We start from the raw sequence: 18,941 nt of genomic DNA, 5'->3' as shown, positions 1-18,941 counted from the left end.
TATTTGTACGGAATCTTTTCCTGTTGCCCATAATTTTCACTACACTGATCTAAATTCTAATCTGTCTGGGTCACTTTACAGTTTAGGGGTGTCCTCTTGTGATTTGCTACCCATCAGTTTTTATGGTGTCAGCAAATTTGATCATAAAATAATTTTAATACTAGGGACACCTGACAAAGACTTGCTATGATTCATGTGTAATCCAAACAGGAATAGACATCCAAGGGAATTCTGCTTAAAGACTGGCTCATTAGTAATGGAAGCTTTCTGGGATAGTAGGACTATCTCTTGTTTTAAATGCCACGTTGCACCTTTGTCATGGAAGCACTTATGGACCAGGATTTGAGAAACACTGATTTTGTTAGACGAAAGATGGGATGTGGCTCATTTATTGTTAAACATTTAAATTTTGTGTGTATATATACATGCCTAGATCCTATGTAACTGGCATGAAACAAATTCTTTAAACTAGATACAGTAGAACCTCAGGGTAGTGAACTAACTGGTCAACAGACCTCATTTGGAACAGTCAGCAGCAGAGGCAAATGCAGTACAGAACTGTATTAAACGTAAATTATTAAAAAAAAAAATGGGGAAGTTTAAAAAAAATTTGACGAGGTAAGGAAACTGTTTCAGTGCTCGTTTCATTTAAATTAAGGTAGTTAAAAGCAGCATTTTTCTTTGCATAGTAAAGTTTCAAAGCTGTATTAAGTCAATGTTCAGTTGTAAACTTTTGCGAGAACAACCATAACGTTTTGTTCAGAGTTATGAACAACCTCCATTCTCAAGGTGTTTGTAACTCTGAGGTTCTACTATACTGTGCTGTACCAGAGCAGTACTAAGTGAGGGTATGTCTACACTACAGGATTATTCCGATTTTACTTAAACTGGTTTTGTAAAAAAGATTGTATAAAGTCAAGTGCACGCGGCCACACTAAGCACATTAATTCGGCGGTGTGCATCCATGTACCGAGGCTAGTGTCGATTTTCTGGAGCATTGCACTGTGGGTAGCTATCTCATAGTTCCCGCAGTCTCCCCCACCCATTGGAATTCTGGGTTGAGATCCCAATGCATGATGGTGCAAAAACAGTGTCGCGGGTGATTCTGGGTAAATGTTGTCACTCATTCCTTCCTCCTTGAAAGCAATGGCAGACAATAATTTCGCGCCCTTTTTCCCTGGATTGCCCTGGCAGATGCCATAGCATGGCAACCATGGAGCCCATTTTGCCTTTTGTCACTGTCACCGTATGTGTACTTGATGCTGCTGACAGAGGTGGTACTGAAGTGCTACACAGCAGCATTCATTTGCCTTTGCAAGATAGCAGAGACGGTTATCAGTTGTTCTGTACCGTCTGCCATGCCATTGTAAATTGGCGATGAGATGACGGTTATCAGTCGTTCTGTACCGTCTGCTGCTGTCATGGGTGCTCCTGGCTGGCCTTCGCTGAGGTTGGCCGGGGGCGCAAAGACAAAAATGAGAATGACTCCCCGGATCATTCCCTCCTTTATGTTGTATCTAAAAATAGTCAATTCTGCCTAGAATATGAGGCAAGTGTACTAGAGAACTAGTGTACCAGAGAGCACAGCTGCTTCGTGTCAGATTCCACAGAAATGATGAGCTGCATGCCATTCTAGGGGGTGCCCCTGCAACAACCCCACCCATTGCTTCCCTCCTCCCCCAACCCTCTTAGGCTACCGTTGCAGTGTCCTCCCACTTGTGTGATGAGGTAATAAAGAATGCAGGAATAAGAAACACTGACTTTTTAGTGAGATAAAATGAGGGGGAGGCAGCCTTCAGCTGCTATGATACTCCAGGCAGTACAGAATCTTTTCTTTAGACATGAAAGGGAGGGGCTGTGAAGACGGTTACCAGCCATTCTGTACCATCTGCCGGGAATGACCGGGAGTCATTCCTATTTTTACCCAGGTGCCCTCGGCTGACCTCACCTGAGGCCAGCCAGAAGCACTCACGGGATGATAAGGACAGCTACCAGTCCTTCTGCATTGTACCATCTGCCACTGGGGAAGGGAGGGGAGAGGATGCTGCTGTTCAGTGCCGCAGCACCGTGTCTACCAGCAGTATGCAGTAGACATACGGTGACATTGAAAAAAGTCAAGAAACAATTTTTTTTTCCTTTTCTTTCATGGGGAGAGAGGGGGGGATAAATTGACGAGAGATACCCTGAACCACCTCGGACAATGTGTTTGACCCTACAGGCACTGGGAGCTCAGCCAGGAATGCAAATGCTTTTCGGAGACTGCGGGGACTGTGGGATAGCTGGAGTCCTTAGTACCCCCTCCCTCCCTCCATGACATCCATTTGATTCTTTGGCTTTCCGTTACGCTTGTCACACAGCACTGTGCTGTGGACTCTGTATCATAGCCTGGAGATTTTTTTCAAATGCGTTGGCATTTCATCTTCTGTAACGGAGCTCTGATAGAACAGATTTGTCTCCCCATACAGCGATCAGATCCAGTATCTCCCGTACGGTCCATGCTGGAGCTCTTTTTGGATTTGGGACTGCATTGCCACCCGTGTTGTTCATAGCTCCACACTCGGCAAACAGGAAATGAAATTCAAAAGTTCGTGGGGCTTTTCCTGTCTACCTGGCCAGTGCATCCGAGTTCAGATTGCTTTCCAGAGCGGTCACAATGGTGCACTGTGGGATACCACCCGGAGGCCAATACCGTCGATTTGTGGCCACACTAACCCTAATCTGACATGGCAATACTGATTTGAGCGCTACTCCCCTCGTCGGGGAGGAGTACAGAAACCGGTTTAAAGAGCCCTTTATATCAATATAAAGGCCCTCATTGTGTGGATGGGTGCAGGGTTAAATTGGTTTAATGCTGATAAATTCGGTTGAAATGCGTAGTGTAGACCAGGCCTGACTGTAAAGCTGAAAGGAGCAGCTGAGGATTCCCCTGCTGTGAGCAGGGCTGGTGCAAGGAAGCTTCGCTCCCTAGGTGAAACTTCCACCTTGCGTCCCCCCAGCCCTGCAGCAGCTCCCTGTCCCTCCCGGCCCTGAAGTGTGCCGCCCACCCCCGTGGCAGCTCCCCACCCCCTGGCCTGAGGAGTCCTGCGGTACCTCCCCACCCCAGCTCACCTCTGCTCCGCATCCTCTCCAAGCAGGACTGCCCAGTGGAACCCCTGGGCTGGTCGCTGCCCGCAGCGGCATGCTGACCCAAGGGACCTCCCTGGGTTGCCAGGGGAGCCCAGAGGATTCCGGGGGCCTGGGGTCTTCGGCGGCGGGAGGCCCTTCCACTCCGGGACCAGTCGCCAAAGTGCCCCGGAGACCCGCCGCGGGGCCCCTCCACCACCGAAGCGGGACCAGCTGCTGAAGTGCAGCCGGGTCTTCAGCGGTAATTCTGTGGCGGAGGGCCCCCGCCGCAGGTCTCCGGAGCGCTTCGGTGACTGGTCCCAGAGCAGAAGGGCCCCCCGCCGCCGAATTACCGCCGAAGACCGGGCTGCATGTCGGCAGCGGGTCCCGCTTCGGCGGTAATTCACTGGCGGGGGGTCCTTCCGCCCGGGGCGGAAGGACCCCCCACCAGCGAGGACCGGGAGCAGAAGAAGCTCCAGGGGCCTGGGCACCGTGAGAGTTTTCCGGGGCTCCCGGAGCGAGTGAAGGACCCCGCTCCAGGGGCCTCGAAAAACTCTTGTGGGGGCCCCTTCGGGGGCCTGGGGCAAATTGTCCCTCTTGCCCCCTTCTCTGGGTGGCCCTGCTGTTGCACTGACCCAGAGGAAGCCCTGGGCTGCCGGCTGCCGCGGCGGCGCGCTGACCCAGAGGAAGCCCTGGGCTGCCGGCTGCCGCGGCAGCGCGCTGACCCAGAGGAAGCCCTGGGCTGCCGCGGCGGCGCGCTGACCCAGAGGAAGCCCTGGGCTGCCGCGGCGGCGCGCTGACCCAGAGGAAGCCCTGGGCTGCCGCGGCGGCGCGCTGACCCGGGGGGACACCCTGGGCTGCTGGCGGCAGCTCAGACTCCCTCTCTGTCCCAGCAGCAGCGGCTGCTTAACCATTTAAAAAAAATTGGGGGGGGCGCTTGTTGGCGCCCCCAAATCTCGGCGCCCTAGGCAACCGCCTAGTCCGCCTAAATGGTTGCACCGGCCCTGGCTGTGAGGGAATCCTTGGCTAACCTACAGTTGATGTAGCCAGCCCATTCTGGCTTTCCTCGCTCTCGTCAGAGGGTATATATCTGGAGCACAGTGTTCTCAGGTGACCTTAACCAGTGCAGGGGCTGTTAGTGGGAGCAGAGAAAGTTAGTTCAGTCTTTAGACTGGACTTAGTTGTTGTGCCAGTTCAACCTCTGGACAGGCCCATGATTTGAGGAGACAGAAAGATGGCAAAGAACCATGTTTTCCTCCCCTTAGCTGTTTGTGCCAACTGTACTCTGGTACAGCAGAGAATTGAACGTAGGATGTCTAGTAAGAAAAGTCAGATGACAGTTTTTTTTTCTCTATAACCAAATCTTTTATAACATCTTTCAGATTACTCAGACAACTGGAACTTCACATTCTAGTATTTATTTCTAGGGATAGGCTAACTTACAGCACTGCCTTTCATTTCATCTCTCCAAAATACATCACAAGTTTGATGTTAACATAAAGTAAAAACTCACCCTACATTCGGAAAGTAAATGGGGGAAGTGTCCAGGCTGACACACTCCCTGAAAGTTTAGCAGTTCATGTTTGTTGTTAGGGAATTCAGAGTGACTTCCTATGAGTGAGTTGCTGATAGGCAGCAGAATAGAATATTGCATGAAAGACTGAAGCTGTCATCTTCAGTGGTACTAATAAGTATAATATACAGGAGTCTAGGGAGAGACTTAAAAGGAGAGGCATATGTGAACATGTAAGTATTATAAACATGAAAATCAACAGAAGATCTGTATAAAGGTGAAAAATAGCATAGAATTACACTCAGTTCCTGCTTGGGACACTATTTAGTAATGTACTTCCTCAGAACCAGATGGAGTTGGCTTCTTTCAGTACCTTATTGCACAGATGGGACACTTTTGATGTGTAATATACTTAAAAATTGAGAACTTCTTAATTTACAATTATTGTATTCCTTACTCTTGTAGATTATAGGACTACTGTATTTGCAGTCTCCGTACAGTAAAATGCATTTGTGCAACTCATATCTAATTATTTCAGTTAACTAAAGACAATATTGCTGCATTAGCTACACACTGAGGATCTGTAATTTATTACTGGTTTTTAAAAAGTGCATAAAAACTTTGTATGATGAAAATATTATTTGGTTAAGACTGATTATTTTAACTCAGGTTTTAACTACACCTCTACCTCAATATAACGCTGTCCTCAGGAGCCAAAAAATCTTACTGCGTTATAGATGAAACTGCATTATATCGAACTTGCTTTGATCCACCGGAGCGAGCAGTGCGCCGCCCCCTCGCCCACTAGCACTGCTTTACCGCGTTATACCTGAATTTGTGTTATATCTGGTCACGTTATATCAGGGTAGAGGTGTATATTTAACAATTCAGCATGTAAGGCCTCTGAGTGCTACAGCAGTACAGATAACACTCCCAGTATTTATATATTCCAACAGTACTCTTTAAGGAATAGTTCAGTTTTATATATGCCTGTATTTCCCAGTACATGGTGTAAATATACAGTGAAATACAGATGGAAAACTTAATAGGAAGACAACTTCACCTTAACAAAAGCCACCCATTTCACAGATGATTTAACTTTGATTAACCTACTCTGCAGCAACAGATTACTCAGACAACTGGAACTTCACTCTATAGTGTTATTGCTAGGTGCAGACTAATTTACAGCAATGCTTTTCTTTCCATCTCACCAAAATACATCACAATTTTGATGTTAACGCAAAGTAAAAATTCAGTGGTTCATTAAATCTGGTTTTAGCATTCATCGACTAGAGATTTGTCACTTTAAAAGTAACTGCTACTTATATGCACTCTTTACGGCTTAGTTTATAACCTTAGATCCCCTGTCAGGAAAAAACATGGAGTTAACCACTTAGAATATTGTAATGAATATTCATCAGTAAATTGATGTGACATATAGTCCCATTTCCAGTCTTCATGCTCCTGTGCAGTTTTTAAAGTTTTATCTGCTTTATCTTCATCTTATTGGGAAAAAAAGGTTAGCATTTTTTTTTAAAAAAATAGAAATTGTATCAGATGTATTGCTAACTTAAGTGGTATAAAGAATGAAGAGTATTTGTGGCACCTTAGGGTGTGGCTACACTACGAAATTAGGTTGATTTTTATAGAAGTCGATTTTTAGAAATCAATTTTACAGTCAATTGCATATGTCCACACTAAGCGCATTAAGTCGGCAGAGTGCATCCTCATTACTATGCCTAGCATCGACTTACGGAATGGTGCACTGTGGGTAGCTATCTCAGAGTTCCCGGAGTCTCTGCCGCCCATTGGAATTCTGGGTTAAGCTCCCAAAGTCTGATAGGACAAAATATATTGTCACAGGTGGCTTGGGGTATATTTCGTCAGTCGCCTCTTCCTCCGTGAAAGCAACGGCAGACAGTCGTTTTGCGCCAGACACCAGGGCGATTAGAAGAGCACAGCAAGGCGTGCTGTGCATCAGAGAGGCTTTGAAAACCAGTTTCATGACTGGCCAGGCTTCGGTGTGACCATTGTATGGGCTTCTCCTTGATGCAAAGCCACCCCCTTTGTTGATTTGAATTCCTAGTAAGCCAACCACCCTCCCCTCTTCGAAATAAAGTAACTATTATTTTGAAACCATTCATTCTTTATTTAAAAAAAAAAGAGATAACGGACAAGGTAGCCCAGGTGGGGCGAGGGAGGAGGGAAGGACAAGGCCACATTGCTTATTGTAGCCACACTAAAAATCTTAATTGTTTGAATGGCAGCCTTCTGTTGCTTTGGCCATGCTCTTCAGTGGAGTGGCTGAGTGCCCAGAGCCTGCGTCTCCCCCATGTTCTTGGGCATCTGGGTGAGGAGGCTATGGAACATGGGGATGAGGCGGTTATACAGTGGATGCAGCGGGGGTCTGTGCTCTTGTTGACTTTCCTGCAGCTCCAACAGATGCTTCATCATCATGTCCATTTGCTCCCCCAACAGATGCTTCATTATGTCCGTTTGTTCCCCCGTTAGCCTCAGCAGCACGTCCTGCCTCTGCTCTTCGCGCTCACTTAATTCTTTCCTGCCCTCTGCCACTGAATGCCTCCATGCATTTAAGCTGCGCCCTATCAATGTGGGAGGACTGCATGAGCTCAGGAAAACCTGTCATCACAAATGCGTTTTTTTTTTTTGCCTTCTAATCTGCGATAACCTCAGGGACAGAGATGACGGGGGAGCGTAGAAACATTCTACACTCTACGATTCTGGGGAGACTGCATGTTACCTGTGCTGACAAGTTTGCCATGCTGACCAAACAGGAAATGAAATTCAAAAGTTCCCAGAGCTTTTCCTGTGTACCTGGCTACTGCATCGGATACCTGGCTACTGCATCGGATACCTGGATACTGCATCCTGTGTACCTGGCTACTCTGGGATAGCTTCTGGAGGCCAATACCGTCGATTTGGGTGCTATTCCCCTCGCCGGAGAGGAGTACAGAAGTTGATTTTAAGAGCCTTTAGGTCGGCGGAACGGGGTTGGTCATGTGGACGCATTTATTTTTTAATTGACCTAGCGTGGCTAAATTTGACATAACCCCGTAGGGTAGACCAGGCCTTAGAGACTAAAATTTATTTGGGCATAATCTTTCTTGGGCTAAACCCACTTCAGCGGATGCATGCAGTGGAAAATACAGTAGAAAGATAGATATAATATACAGAGAACATGAAAAAATGGGTGTTGCCATATCAACGCTAACGAGACTAATCAATTAAGGTGAGCTATTATCAGCAGGAAAAAAATTTTTTGTAGTGATAATCAGGATGGCCCATTTCAAACAAACAGTTGACAAGAAGGTGTGAGTAACAGTAGGGGAAAAAGAACAAAAAGTAACAAATATCTAAGGTGCCACAAGTACTCCTCATTATTTTTGCTAATATAGACTAATATATAACATATAACTAACTACTTTGAAAGTAGGGGAAAAATTAGCTTGGGGAAATACATTTTACTTTGTATAATGACCCATCCACTCCCAGTCTTTATTCAAGCCTAATTTAATGGTGTCCAGTTTGCAAATTAATTCCAGTTCTGCAGTTTCTCATCGGAGTCTGTTTCTGAACTTTTTTTTGTTGAAGAATTACGACTTTTAGGTTTGTAATTGAATGACCGGGGAAGTTGAAGTGTTCAACTGTTTTTGAATGGTATAATTCTGGTCTGATTCGTGTCCATTTATTCTTTTGTGTAGAGACTGTCTGGTTTGGCCATTGTACATTGCTGGCACATGGCATATATCACATTGGTAGATGTGCAGATGAACGAGCCTCTGATGGGGTGGCTGATGTGATTAGGTCCTATGATGGTGTCACTTGAATAGATATGTGGACAGAGTTGGCAACGGGCTTTGTTGCAAGGATAGGTTCCTGGATTAGGGTTTTTCTTGTGTGGTGTGTGGTTGCTGGTGAGTATTTGCTTCAGACTGGGGGGCTGTCTATAAGCAAGGGCTGGCCTGTCTCCCAAGATCTGTGAGAGTGAGGGATCATCCTTCAGGATAGGTTGAAAATCCTTGATGATGCGCTGGAGAGGTTTTAGTTAGGGGCTGAAAGTGACGGCTAGTGGCGTTCTGTTACTTTCTTTGTTGAGCATGTCCTGGAGTAGGTGATTTCTGGGTATTCTTCTGGCTCTGTCTGTTTCTTCACTTCAGCAGGTGGGTATTGTAGTTGTAAAAATGCTTGATAAGAGATCATGTAGGTGTTTCTCTATCTGAGGGATTGGGGCAAATGCAGTTATATCTTACAGCTTGGCTGTAGACAGTGGATCGTGTGATGTGGTCTGGATGAAAGCTGGCGGCATGTATAGCGGTCAGTAGGTTTCTGGTATAGGGTGGTATTTATGTGACCATCACTTATTAGCACTGTATTGTCCAGAAAGTGGATCTCTCTTGTGTGGACTGGTCTAGGCTGAGGTTGATGGTGGGATGGAAATTGTTGAAATCATGTTGGAATTCCTCAAGGGTTTCTTTTCCATGGGTCCAGATGATGAAGATGTCATCAGTGTAGCACAAGTAGAGTAGGGGCATTAGGGGAGGAGAGCTGAGGAAGCATAGTTCTAAGTCAGCCATAAAAATGTTGGCATACTGTGGGGTCATGCAGGTATCCATGGTAGTGCTACTGACTGGAAGGTATATATTGTCCCCAAATGTGAAATAGTTGTGGGTGAGGACAAAGTCACAAAGTTCAGCCACCAGGTTTGCTGTGACATTATTGGGGATACTGTTCCAGATGGCTTGTAGTCCATCTTTGTGTGGAATGTTGGTATAGAGGGCTTCTACATCCATAGTGGCCAGGATGGTGTTTTCTGGAAGATCACCAAAGTACTGTAGTTTCCTCAGGAAGTCAGTGGTGTCTCGTAGATAGCTGGGAGTGCTGGTAGCATAGGGCCTGAGGAGAGAGTCTACATAGCCAAACAATCCTGCTGTGAGGGTGTCAATGCCTGAGATAATGGAGTGTCCAGGGTTTCCACATTTATGGATCTTGGGTAGCAAATAGAATACACCTGGTTGGAGTTCTAGGGGTGTGTCTGTACAGATCGTTTCTGTGCTTTTTCAGGAAGCTTTTTGAGCAGATGGTGTAGTTTCTTTTAGTAACCCTCTGTGGGATCAGAGGGTAATAGCCTGTAGAATGTGGGGATAAAGTAGTCAGTAATGAACAGAGGGGAGACTGAAGTAGAGAAGGTCACCTCTGCAAAAGTTCAGGCTAAGATCATAGATTTGTGTGGTGGTGTGATGCACTTAGATTTTAAATGAGGACTTAATGCATTAGAAATGGTAAACTGTTTTTCAACATTAGAACTTTTAATACTTTTTACTGTGTGTTGCTATTCATCAAATTGTATCACAACTCTTGCAAACACTTAACACTTGGACCATTATTGTTAAAGTAAGAGGAGGTGATTGGGGAAAGGGAGGGGAGAAGAGGAGAGGAAAGAAATTTTAAAAACTTAACTCTGATCCTTCCTGTTCTCCAGTGGATTCTGGTTGTGTCTTTAGATTGTAAGTTTCTCTGGGTAGGGACCATTCTTTTGTTTCTTGCAAATTGATAGAACACTCAAATGTTGTATAAGCTTTTATGTTTTAATTCAAGATTCTTTACTAATCCATTTATATAAATATATAAAAATAAATGGATAATAGTGTTGCTTAATGTAAAGTAACCACAATAGAATTAAGGCTACAAGGCTTATGAACCGGGGGATGTTTGTACATATGTAAGCCTAAAAATAGGATTGAGTCATCAACAGCCCTGATACCTTAAAGTATTGAAATGATTCCTGCTCTACTGTGTCTGGCACTCAGCTGCAGCAATAACTCATAAGCTGACAACATATACTAAGAGTAATATGAAGGAATTTGGATCTCTGTATAATATACACCATCTATGTTGAAACACTAAAAGAGAGGAGCAATCTGCTACAAGATATTTTCTGTAAAATATGTAGATTGAGGTCACTTAACACTAAATAGCTGACCATCTGCATTTGTTAGGAATTTGACTCCTGTCATTGAAAATGGTACTTAAAATCAGTGTGATGCCGCAAAGTTGTGATGCATTTTCTAATTCATTACATTTAAAGCTAGAGTAGCTGTCCAGAGCGACCAGGATCCAGGTCTCTAAATTTAGAGTATTTTGTTAACTGCAGCAAGATTGCTTAGGGAAACAAATATTTTTGTACATAATTAAATTTTCATTGTACATCAATTGTCTTGCAATTTGCTAATCAATCATATCTAGTAAATATAAATTTATCAATGTTCAGACCCACAGTGAGTGGACGTTAGAATTTCAGTTTGGTTTGAAAAGTACAGTTTAGGATCTGCTACAAGTTATACAGTTTTCAGATTAATAGTCAGTTGTACATGCGAATCCATCTAAAAAGGAGCAGTGTCTTTCTGTTTTTCCATGTGATTATTTTGCCCAAAAAAGCTTTCATTTTTTTTAAGTAGCACAAAAGCTGTAATTGGCATGCTTTGTAAGGAAGTGTCAGTGTGCAGGAGAGTGGAGATCACTAAGAATTCTTTTACGTGTTCTTTCCCCTTTGCACCACCGCCTCCTCAGCAGGGTCACTGAGATCACTAGCTTTTCTTGAAATGGCCATTTTCACTGGCAGGTGCATTATACCCTGTATTTTCAGATTGTTTTTCCATTCTGAATGTTTGGCAGGTTGATTGCTCTGGCTGCATTGACAGAGAAAGGGCTGACAAATGCGGTTGGGCTGGCTGAAAAGACAGTGATTACTGTTTTCCTTTGTGGCTGATTGAGGCCCTTGAAAGGAAAGATTTTAACCTTCACCATTTGGTTCAAAAGTATGAGCATATATTGAAATCATTCATGCCATTTATCCTAGTTCTGTAAACTTGTCAGAACGTAAAAATCGCTCAATTTCAAGTAATGTACGATTGGCATACGTCATTATCATTTTGATTAAGTTGGAGTTTGTATTATTCTGAGCATTATACAGTGTCACTTAAAGCTTTCTTTCCTGCAGGTACAGTTATATTTTTATTGCCAGTACTATGGAGTTAGAAAGATATTCAGACCTCTCTAAACCTATCACTATGTGTGTGGTTTGGCAGCTGGTATGGCCTACAAGCTGTATTTTGTTTAGAGGGTAAAGGCTTGTCTGTGGACCTCCTGGAGTGCTGGTAATTGCACAGGCTTGCCATTGGGGAAAGACATGATTGGAAGCAGTGAGGCAGAAAAATGTTGTGCCATCCCATTGCCACCTCATAGCAGAGAGACACAATCCCAGCAGTACCATCTGGTTGATGCTATCTAGTCAGCTGGCCTGGCTGCTGGGACCATGGCTTGGCAGCTGGTTCCCATCCCTTGACCACTCTTTTGTGTGTGGGTGCATGTGTGTTTTTTGTTAGAGAACTTTGAACATGGGTCAGAGAAATGTCTGTGACAAACAAGAAGAGGCCCTGTTGAATACTGTCTCGTTACTTGTGATGAAGCATGCTGTAGACTCCTGCTGCCATTCCCTTACAGACAGATGACATAGCTGTTTAACCAATAAAAATAGTCTTTTCAGAAACTTACCTTAGAAAGGAGAGGAAGAAAAGACAGGAAAAGCGTATTCCACAACACTAAGTAAATTAAAGTTATTTTCTGGTTTCCAGTATTCAAAGGATAAAACGTAGTAATGTAAAAAGTGCTGTAAACCTTGTCAGTATTCCAGAACATTAACATTTTATGTTATTCATTGCAATTAGGGAAAACACATTTTGCTTTAAAATTCTCATTGCCAAACATGATACAGATAATGAGACTTGCATTTAGAATGACAGAAAAGAAAATGTAATCTCTCAGCTATTATCTTTAGCAGAATTTGCCTCTCAGAATAGCAACCTGAAAACTAATGTAAGTCATCTTTATGCCATACGAAGACCCATTAGACATTGATGGTTTCAGATCACAAGGAAGCAGCAGCTCTGTAGGCTATTTCAGACATTTGATTTTCTTTATTCTGCAGCATTAATGTGTCAGCATGTTATATAAAACTATGTGGTACTTCCATATTCTGTCTGGAATGATAAATGCTTGTAAATTTAGAGATTTCCACTGTAAATTCTCTACAATTGCTTATGTATTCTGTTTCAGTTTACACAGCTACGCAATTTGGTATGACTGTTGTATGCTAAATAGTGGTGTAGATAATGTTCTCATTAATATTCCCTCACTTTAACCAAATGTTATACTTTTTAAGGATTAAGTTTTAGAAAATCAATTTATGTAAAATTATTCCATATGCACAAATGTATTTACTTTTGTATTGTTTGAAACTGGATGGAACTTTACTGTGCTTCTCTAGGACTGTTGTTAACTATTTTGCTGCATCATATCTTTTCAGATGATGAAGATGATGATGATGTGGTGGTACCAAAGCCATCAGTTGAACCCGAAGAAGAAAAAACATTGAAAAATGATGAAGAGGAGGAAGGTACAACTCACTTTAGGACACAGTATTAGGCATTGTAAATAAAAGGATGTTTAGTAATTTTAATGTAATAGTTTTTTTTTAATCAAAGTGACATTTTTTCACTTTTTAGCAGCTTTCTGTAAACAAAAATATAAATAACTTAAAATCCTATGTAAAAATTAAAATATATGGATATAAAAAAAATTAATTTGAAAAGTATTTGGTTTTTCTTCATAAATGTTTTGACAGATAAGAATGAACTTTAGGAAAATCCAACCTTTTTTTCACACCCCCCCCAGCTGCCCCTCATGAGCTTACAGAAGAAGAAAAACAGCAAATTTTGCACTCTGAAGAGTTTTTAAGTTTCTTTGACCATTCTACAAGGATCGTGGAAAGAGCTCTTTCTGAGCAGATTAACATTTTCTTTGACTACAGTGGAAGAGATTTGGAAGACAAAGAAGGGTAATGTGGAAGTATTGAGTGCTTTACTGTGTTTACTATATTTGTAACTGAAAATGTGATCTTAGATTAGTACCCTCTATTTGTCTCTCTTTACAGAGAGATTCAAGCAGGCGCTAAACTGTCCTTAAACAGACAGTTTTTTGATGAACGCTGGTCAAAGCATCGTGTTGTTAGTTGTTTGGACTGGTCATCTCAGGTAAAAACAACGTTTTCTTTGAGTCACCTTTGCAGATACTTCAAGTTTTGTGCACTCAACTTTATTTGAACCGTACATGCACAGTACTTTATATATAGTCCTTAGAAAAGCTCTGACACATTCTGCTGTTTACATACTGTAATTGAATGTGATTGTGTTTATATATTTTGAAAGAGGTAACAGAAGTTAACAATGTTCTTTCAAATGCAATCTATAAATAGAACAGAAAATGCCCAAGGCATGAAGGTGTAGCATTAGCTCCAGGAAACTAGCCTTACCTAAATGTTTTAATTATAATACATAAATACTGAACACAATATTATCTTGTATTTTAACTCTATTTTTGAGTAAACTTTGTAATTATACTCACTATGGTAATTAGTTAATCTAATATTTTTGTTTATGGGGCTGACTTATCCATGGGTTACACTTAATTTTGCCACTGTAAATCACGATTCTAGGACTGACTGGACCATAAGGCAGTTGTTTATTTTGAACATTTTTTCCCCACTAACTTCTCTATGACTAGTATCCAGAATTGCTTGTAGCCTCCTACAACAATAATGAAGATGCCCCTCATGAGCCTGATGGTGTGGCTCTTGTGTGGAATATGAAATACAAGAAAACTACCCCAGAGTATGTCTTTCACTGCCAGGTATGATGTGAGTTCCTGTCTCACCAGGCTCAAGATTTTATGTTGATTAATTTGGACAAGTGCCTTATTTATACTTGTCAACATAATGATTTCATTGGGTTGGCATGTACTTTAACCACATGTATTTGCAAACAGATGTTGATGGCTGAAGACATCATCAGTTTGAAAAGATTCCTCTGTTGCAAAATTTCTGACATTCAGAATATTTTAACATGTCTGAAAATCTCTGTTTCTTAATCTAATTTATTAAAAGAAAAACTGACATCATGTGTTAAGTCCGAGGAGGTTTTCAGGAACTATGATGCAGAATGTACAACTAGACTGTAGCCCACTGAATAAAATGTACATAGCCTGAGGAATTGGGAAAAAAATAGATAAGTACAAACACATGCCTCAAGCAGAAAACAGATGCAGGTTTTAAAATGGATTACTGAAAGGTAAAAATGTGCAAACCTGTTCTGTTTGACCAAACCTGCAATAACCATTTATTTTCAAAATGTCATAATTCTGAAAAATCACTTAGTTGAATTAAAACTAGTTTGTAATCTGATTACAGATTACTGTCAAGGCATAGATTGCAAAGGTAATTATATTATGATTTGATACTATAGTGACAAAACAGTTTTCCACTCTCCTTGAAAAATGACCACAGAATGTATCTTATTGCTGGATTCTATTTCTGTTACTACTAACTTCTAGGAAAGATATAAATCAAATGTATGCATATGGAAAGAATGGGATTTTTAATTGTAATTAGTAAGAGTTGAGACCAGAAGAATGTCAAGGTTTTTAAGTAACCATTCAACTCATGTAGTTGTGAACCTTCGTGTGTTCGGACAAAGGAGCAGAAGATAGTAAAAGCAATATCAAATATAACTGAGGAATCAGCTTGCTACCAGTAATAGGTCAGATTTTCTATCCTTAAATTCTTGATTTTAGTCTTAAACATAAAACTCTTCCCTTTGTATATGTATGTGTGTCTCCTTTGCAGTCAGCAGTGATGTCAGCTACATTTGCAAAATTTCATCCAAATCTGGTAGTTGGTGGCACATATTCAGGCCAAATTGTGCTATGGGATAATCGCAGCAATAAAAGAACCCCAGTGCAGAGAACTCCACTTTCAGCTGCTGCTCACACGGTAGGGGGTGAAATGAGAACTACTCACTATTGAGCCATTAACCCCTTCGGGTGGGAGAGGGTTTCCCCTGGATGAACAGTAATGATGTTTTAATACTTTGGTCTGCTTTACCAATAGTAGCACTGAAAAATTGTCTTTGTCGTAGAGCTGTCCGTTTTATAGGAGCCTATCTCAACACCATGTGTTAGGTGCTAAAAGGCTAAATGGGTTTTCCTATATTTCAAATAGTATTTAGTCAACTTGAATTGCTTTATGAAATATTAAAATTTGTATTTCAGTCTTATGTTAAGTGAGTGTCATTGAGTTTGTTACTATGGAAATTGTTTCTGAAAAGGATTTTGTAATGTCTCTTCAGCACCCTGTGTACTGTGTAAATGTGGTTGGGACCCAAAATGCTCATAATTTGATTAGCATCTCAACTGATGGAAAGATATGCTCATGGAGTCTGGACATGCTTTCCCAACCGCAGGTAGGGTAAACTTTGGAAAAGAATGTAAGAGAGCTATAGATGAGGCTATTACTTAACACTTACTCTCTTTTGAGCTCATGTAGTCTGTATCTTACTAAATACTTAGCATTCTAATATTAATTTCACCTGTTTGCCTTAAGTATTTCATAAGACTTTGTAAAGTAGTGTTAAGCTGGGAATGTCTGCATATTGTCAAAATGCTTAAGTAGTTGTATAGTAATTCTGTAAGATAAATTCCTTTTTTACTGTAGTAAATCAAGTGTCATAATAATTTTTGGATTCTTCAGTACTGATGCTAAAGTTTGGATTCGTGAATAAGAGACAGATCTTCCAAATGTAGAAAAGGTTTGGAATAAGAATAGCTTGTGAACTAACTAGTACTAGAAAACCTACACAATATCTGGTAAAAGTTAAGATGGCAAGTTTGAAAAAGAAGTTCCTTGTACTTTTTTCTACAGGATAGTATGGAGTTGATTCATAAGCAGTCCAAGGCTGTAGCTGTCACGTGCATGTCCTTTCCTGTTGGAGATGTCAATAACTTCGTTGTTGGAAGTGAGGAAGGCTCTGTGTACACAGCATGCCGCCATGGCAGGTGAATAGACACTCAAATTATTTTTTTTGTTTAAAATAGCAACGCTTATCAGGATTTTTCACTTTGCACAAGAAAAATTTTCTATATTAATCTTAATGTTCGTAGCAGAGCTTTGTGCTTATATAAAAAGGTAATATCTTAAAAATATGAAATATTAGATCAGACTTTTAAAGGTCAAGGAAAGGACCCACCATTGCTACTGGTGGATCTTTACTTTGGCTAGGAATACTTTTAATTATGAAAAGGAAGATGAACTGGTAGACTTCGGTTCTGTTCATTTGAATTGTAGCAGAACATCCCAAACTTTCAGTTCTACGGATAATTGTACAGTAAAATCACGCACAAATCTTAAATTGGCTAGCATTTCTCCTGCTGTTCAATCCGTTTTGAAATGGGCTGGCTGTATCTTATCAATTGCTTTCTTAAATAAAATTGAGGTGTCCAGTTTTCATTTCAAATACACATCACTCTGATGGCATAGCTCTTAGGTTTAAAAGTAGCCAAAATTGTATCTTTTGTTTGCAACATCCTTTTTCCCCTCATCTCCACTTTATCAGATTATTGGAGATGTATTGTCGCTAGGACTAAACTTTGCCTCAGCTATTTACGTGCAACTCCTGTTTAAGGCAATGGGAGATTCGTATCCATATTTGAGGACTGAATTTTGTTACTTGATCCAAATATTTAGCTGTTGCTTGAAGAGGTACCTCGTCAAATCTGGATGGGATAGCCTTGCCACATGTTACTGTTTGTCTGTGGTATTACGTCTGCACTTACATATAATAGAATAGGGGTTTGGAAAAAAGAGGCTAATACACAGAATCATATTCAAACCCACATTTCACTTTCCCCTCTGCAGGCCATATCTATTTGGATTCCATTGAAACCCACTCCCAATTTATTTAAAACATGTATTCCTTATTGCCTCTGTGTGAAATAGTTTCAAAGGAAATTAACCTACATAATGTATTTTAAAACAGCAAAGCGGGAATCAGTGAGATGTTTGAAGGACACCAAGGACCAATCACAGGTATCCATTGCCATGCAGCAGTTGGACCTGTAGACTTCTCTCATCTTTTTGTCACCTCATCATTTGACTGGACAGTAAAGCTTTGGACAACTAAGGTATCTAAAACAGAGGTGTCTAACAGTTTAGACTTTGACACAAGGTGGTGCTATAATGTAAGCTTTAGTTAACCAAAGTGGTGTTGTCAAAGGGTTTAGGGAAGCTTATTAAGTCGACTGGGTGAAGGGTAATATCAGATGAGTTAATTTATGTAGCTTAATTCTCTTTTAATAACCTGCAAGTAGCATCACCAAGATTACTGTAACTCGTTATCACCTAAATGTAACGAGTATGTAAATGTGGCCAAGTTTGTCTATTTCTGGTCCATTTTGCTTATCCTTTCAACTTTTGTAACTGGGTTGGGAAGACCAATGCAATGATTGAAGTCAGTTATCTTGTAATTCAGGTATATGATGTATTAAGTATATAATTATGGTAATTCAGGTCCATTTCAGGTCCTCACTGCCTCACTACAGCACACAAGGCATTACCACAGTCTTATAGTGAATTAGGAGGGCTCCCATCAAAACCAATCAACACTGTTTCTAATGAGCCTGAACCAAGTTGCAGTCATGAGCCATGACTAATGCTCTTTCCATCGCTTTTCTTAGCAAGCTGCCTCTGCAGCATTGCTGTCCCGGGGAGCACGAAGCTGGGCTAGGGTTACAGTCACACCAGGGTCTCTCCCATAATGGTGCACAAGCCTGCCCCCTAGGCCATCCGGTCAGCTCAGGAGACTATAGCAGAATTCACTCATATTTAGGTTGTTATACCAGCCTCCTACTGAAGCTATGTTATAATATCAGGCAGTAAATGTGATATATAATTCATCCAAACGAGGGCGTTGGGGTTTCTCCTCCTCCCCCATCCTGCGGTTATTTTTTTGGCCTCTTTCTGTGTAAGAGACAATTGAAGGAATTCTTTAAGCACAGATCGCTACTTAATTTTACAATTGCTGCAATATGAACTGTACAAAAACTCAATATTTCTCCTTCATTGGAAAAAGATTTTGCTTTCAGAATCCCAAATGTAAAGATTGTGTGGTGTAAAGTACTATATGGTGCTTTGTTTTAGAATAACAAGCCTCTCTACTCATTTGAAGACAACTCAGACTATGTTTATGATGTGATGTGGTCTCCCACTCACCCTGCCCTGTTTGCTTGTGTGGATGGAATGGGTAGGCTTGATCTGTGGAATCTCAACAACGATACTGAGGTGAGGCACAGTAACTTCACATCTGACAAGAACTAAAAATCTTAGGCTTCAAAAATGTGTATGGCCAGAAATGCTTTATCA

At 41.4% G+C, this 18,941-nt stretch overlaps 1 protein-coding gene across 4 annotated transcripts in view; it reads left to right on the top strand.

Annotated features, from left to right (window-relative positions):
* Positions 1-18,941, top strand: part of DYNC1I2 (dynein cytoplasmic 1 intermediate chain 2) — a 55,392-nt gene that overhangs the window by 32,961 nt on the left and 3,490 nt on the right. For all 4 annotated transcript variants that reach the window (XM_030579784.1, XM_030579785.1, XM_030579786.1 and 1 more), the window contains 9 exons: positions 12,999-13,088; positions 13,367-13,529; positions 13,626-13,725; positions 14,255-14,380; positions 15,372-15,518; positions 15,874-15,987; positions 16,446-16,579; positions 17,560-17,704; positions 18,720-18,860. In XM_030579784.1, coding sequence (XP_030435644.1) covers positions 12,999-13,088; positions 13,367-13,529; positions 13,626-13,725; positions 14,255-14,380; positions 15,372-15,518; positions 15,874-15,987; positions 16,446-16,579; positions 17,560-17,704; positions 18,720-18,860 — 1,160 coding nt within the window. The remainder of the gene's footprint in view (positions 1-12,998; positions 13,089-13,366; positions 13,530-13,625; positions 13,726-14,254; positions 14,381-15,371; positions 15,519-15,873; positions 15,988-16,445; positions 16,580-17,559; positions 17,705-18,719; positions 18,861-18,941) is intronic.

This window comes from Gopherus evgoodei, chromosome 11 (assembly GCF_007399415.2).
Source record: "Gopherus evgoodei ecotype Sinaloan lineage chromosome 11, rGopEvg1_v1.p, whole genome shotgun sequence".
Classification (NCBI taxonomy): Eukaryota; Metazoa; Chordata; order Testudines; family Testudinidae; genus Gopherus; species Gopherus evgoodei.
Note: the sequence above shows the minus strand (reverse complement) of the source record. Positions and strands in the feature narration are given on the sequence as shown.